General features: G+C 49.9%; 1 protein-coding gene across 1 annotated transcript; it reads left to right on the top strand.

Moving 5' to 3' along the window:
- Positions 1-938: 938 nt before the first annotated feature.
- Pmar_PMAR008938 (hypothetical protein) lies at positions 939-2772 on the top strand (the record flags this gene model as incomplete). The annotated part of the gene is made up of 6 exons (XM_002786765.1): positions 939-2034; positions 2157-2213; positions 2290-2379; positions 2428-2490; positions 2539-2601; positions 2651-2772. 6 exons carry the CDS (start codon positions 939-941, stop codon positions 2770-2772), a joined length of 1491 nt encoding a protein of 496 aa, XP_002786811.1.
- Positions 2773-3066: the final 294 nt, after the last annotated feature.

Below are 3066 nucleotides of genomic sequence, written 5' to 3' on the forward strand. Positions count from 1 at the left end.
ACTGGTCACCCAATACAACACCGAGTGATGGCCAAGACGTAATGAATCTTTGGTTACTCCGATCAGAATTTGTAGAATATGATCGAGTATTCGAGTATTGTACTCACTCATGATCGAGCTGGTTATACTGCACCTCTGGATCAGTATACAGATGGTGATGGTCTCAACTTCGTACTATCAACTACGAATAAAAATAACGCACAACTCTACCAGATGCTTGTATTTTACAAGAATACATGAGAAACGATATACTCACATGGAAGTTCATGAATTGTGGAGCCTAGAGTAACCGTAACAAAAAAGTATTGAACGAAAATTCAGGTCTAAACGGCGAATTCCGATTGAGGTTGCGCGAAACGTGAAACCGGTACGACAAAGGAGTGTTACGCGATATCCAGTACGGATATGATTGAAATCCAATGCAACAAGATATCGTATGATGATACATCTTCCATCATTTCGAACCGTACGATGCACATTGCTAATTTCAAATCTTAATGACAGATATCTCCCAAGGTATGTATCAATAGTCGTTGGTACATTCCCACTGAATATACCAACACAACATGGAACTTCATTATTGAAAATCAAAAACCACACATCATACTTTAGACTTAATGGCTGAGACTATCTGCACATCTAAGGTGCAAACGAACTCGGAGACTACAGGCACTTAAAACTATGACGAGTGAGACTCCAACGAGTTGATAAGTAACATCAGCCTAACAGGGAATGTCAGCATTGGAGCCGATCTCGCCGAGATTGTGACATTTATGGTCAAGGGGGCCCGCGGAGGACCTTGCATGATAGTGATTGGACCAGTCCACCCAACTCGTAAACCTTCCATCAGGCCAGAGAATTTTCTCAGGACCGGGTACTCTCTGGCACCGGTACTGGCAGTGATATGCAAGACCGAGTTATCCTCGGTTGTCCAGCACATGATGCAGTGGTTGGAAGACTTGAGTACAATATTCCACGGTCCGGAACGTCTTCGGATCCAGATGTCGATAACCGACGCCAGTAAGGCGTTTGTTAAGGGCCTGTCGTACAAGGTCGAGAACATTCACTCCATTCGGTGCAAGCATCATCTCACAGAATCTATCAAGAAAAGCTCTCTCTCTAAAGCGGCGAAGGAGTACGTAGCATCCGTCGTTGATGATCTGTATGGGTGCGCCGGGAAGCTGGTATTCTGCAAGTTCCGAGATCTGCTGTTGGACAAAATAGCTAAGGAGTTCGGCGACAGAGACGAGGTTCACTGTCGGCAGAGTTGGAGTCCCACGTGCGGAGTTATGTATGGTGTGTGCCCGCTCCCCCTGGTTGTCGCCGACGGAGTATATGCCAAAGCTCCCTTATTCAACAACGTGTGCGAAGGGACGTTCTCGACCCTTAGAACGTTCAGTGGAAAGAAGGCCGCGAAGGTGGGAGGAGTGGCGGGGATGATAAACCTCACGCGCATGTTCTTGGTGGGCTACGGGGACGTCGGCCGTCTCTGTCGAGTGTGCCCGACAACGACATTCCATCTGCAAGGGCCGCTCCCGAGCATGAGGAAGAAAGCTGAGGATAGATTGACAGCCGTCGAACATTCCGGTGATATATGCAGAGAAGTCGACGTTGGCGTCGAGCAGGTCCGGGTCTTCACAGTGCCATCCTCTAGGCGGACTAGGAAGGTGGTGACAAGAGAGGAGGCTATCGAGCGTGTGGCCCTATCGCTGGGGCTGCCCTGCGAGATAGGGAGCGTGGAGGAGTTCCGCGAGAAGATTCTACAAGTCAATTTGGTCGTGACGTTGACGGAAGACAGTAAAAACTTCCACTGTGGGGCAACAATCTGCTCTTGCGGGACTTTCAACAAGTTATTCACCTGCTCGCACGTGGCGCTTGTATCCACTGTGATCGCCCGCGAAGCTGGACGTGGGACGAGCGGCATGGATATCCGGTTGCCGACGGTCACTTGGGGCGGAAGGCCGACGGGAAAGAGAGGCCCACTGGTTAGAACGAAGACGGATGTTGTGGCTCAGGGCCAGGCTAAGGGGCAAGGTAAGAGTCGTTTAGAGATGGTTTCAACAGCGGAAACACCTGGATCTTTTGAGGCTCGACATCAACTCCGACATATTCCAGGCAGTCTGTAGAAAGAGACGAGCATTGCGAGCTTATGGCAGAGATCGCGACTCTTGCCGCAGCCGGAACTTTCAAGAGCCCTCAAGTGAAGCGAGCCGGTGAGGAACTTGCTGCAATTTCGATCGGATAGAGTGGATCCTGGTCATGTCCTGGCATAGGCGAATTTTTTGATAGGCCAACCCGTGTGGGACTTAGCCGTGCGCCAGGGTGAGGTAAACAACATCGAGGTCGAGGCAGCTGAAAGCCTAGACATGATCGAGGATGGTGAAGAATGTCCGGATAGTCCCAGTTCTAACTTGTTCGTCGTGTCAGGTCAGGGCGACATAAACAACACCGTGGTCCAGGCAACTGCAAGCCTAGGCATGATCGATGATGGTAGGGAATGTCTGGATAGATCCAGTTTTAACGGGTTTATTGCGACAGGTCAAGGCGAGGTAAACTACATCGGGGCCCAGGCAACTGCAAGCCTAGGCATGATCGATGATGGTAGGGAGTCCGTGGTATAGCCTCAGATCTAACGTGTTCGTTGTGGCAGGTCAGCCTGAGGAAAGCAAGACCATTGGCAAGGGAACAATGAGCCCAGGCACCATGGGTACTAGGCGGTCGAAGCGTCAAAGAAAAGAGCCATCCCGTTATCGTGACTTCATAAAGCTGTGATTACAGCTTAATTTACCAAATGTGCGGGAAAGAAGTCCCGTCTTCAACACACTGTCGGCTTACTCGCCGATTTATTTGGATACGGGCATCCTTAGCATACGTAGAACGATGCATCAATAGCCCCAGACTTAAGAGAGGAATCGCGTTGAAAGTTAGACCAGTTTTTGCTAAGTGGGAGGGGGAGGGGGTATGAGAGCATCACAAGTTGTAGAGTTACAGTCAGCGAGTGTAACACTTATCGGGGATAGGCCGGACCGCAAAAGAACCTTGGGAAGCTGTGATCCGGGTGAGAGC

Source organism: Perkinsus marinus (genome assembly GCF_000006405.1).
Source record: "Perkinsus marinus ATCC 50983 genomic scaffold scf_1104296931260, whole genome shotgun sequence".
Lineage (NCBI taxonomy): Eukaryota > Perkinsozoa > Perkinsida > Perkinsidae > Perkinsus > Perkinsus marinus.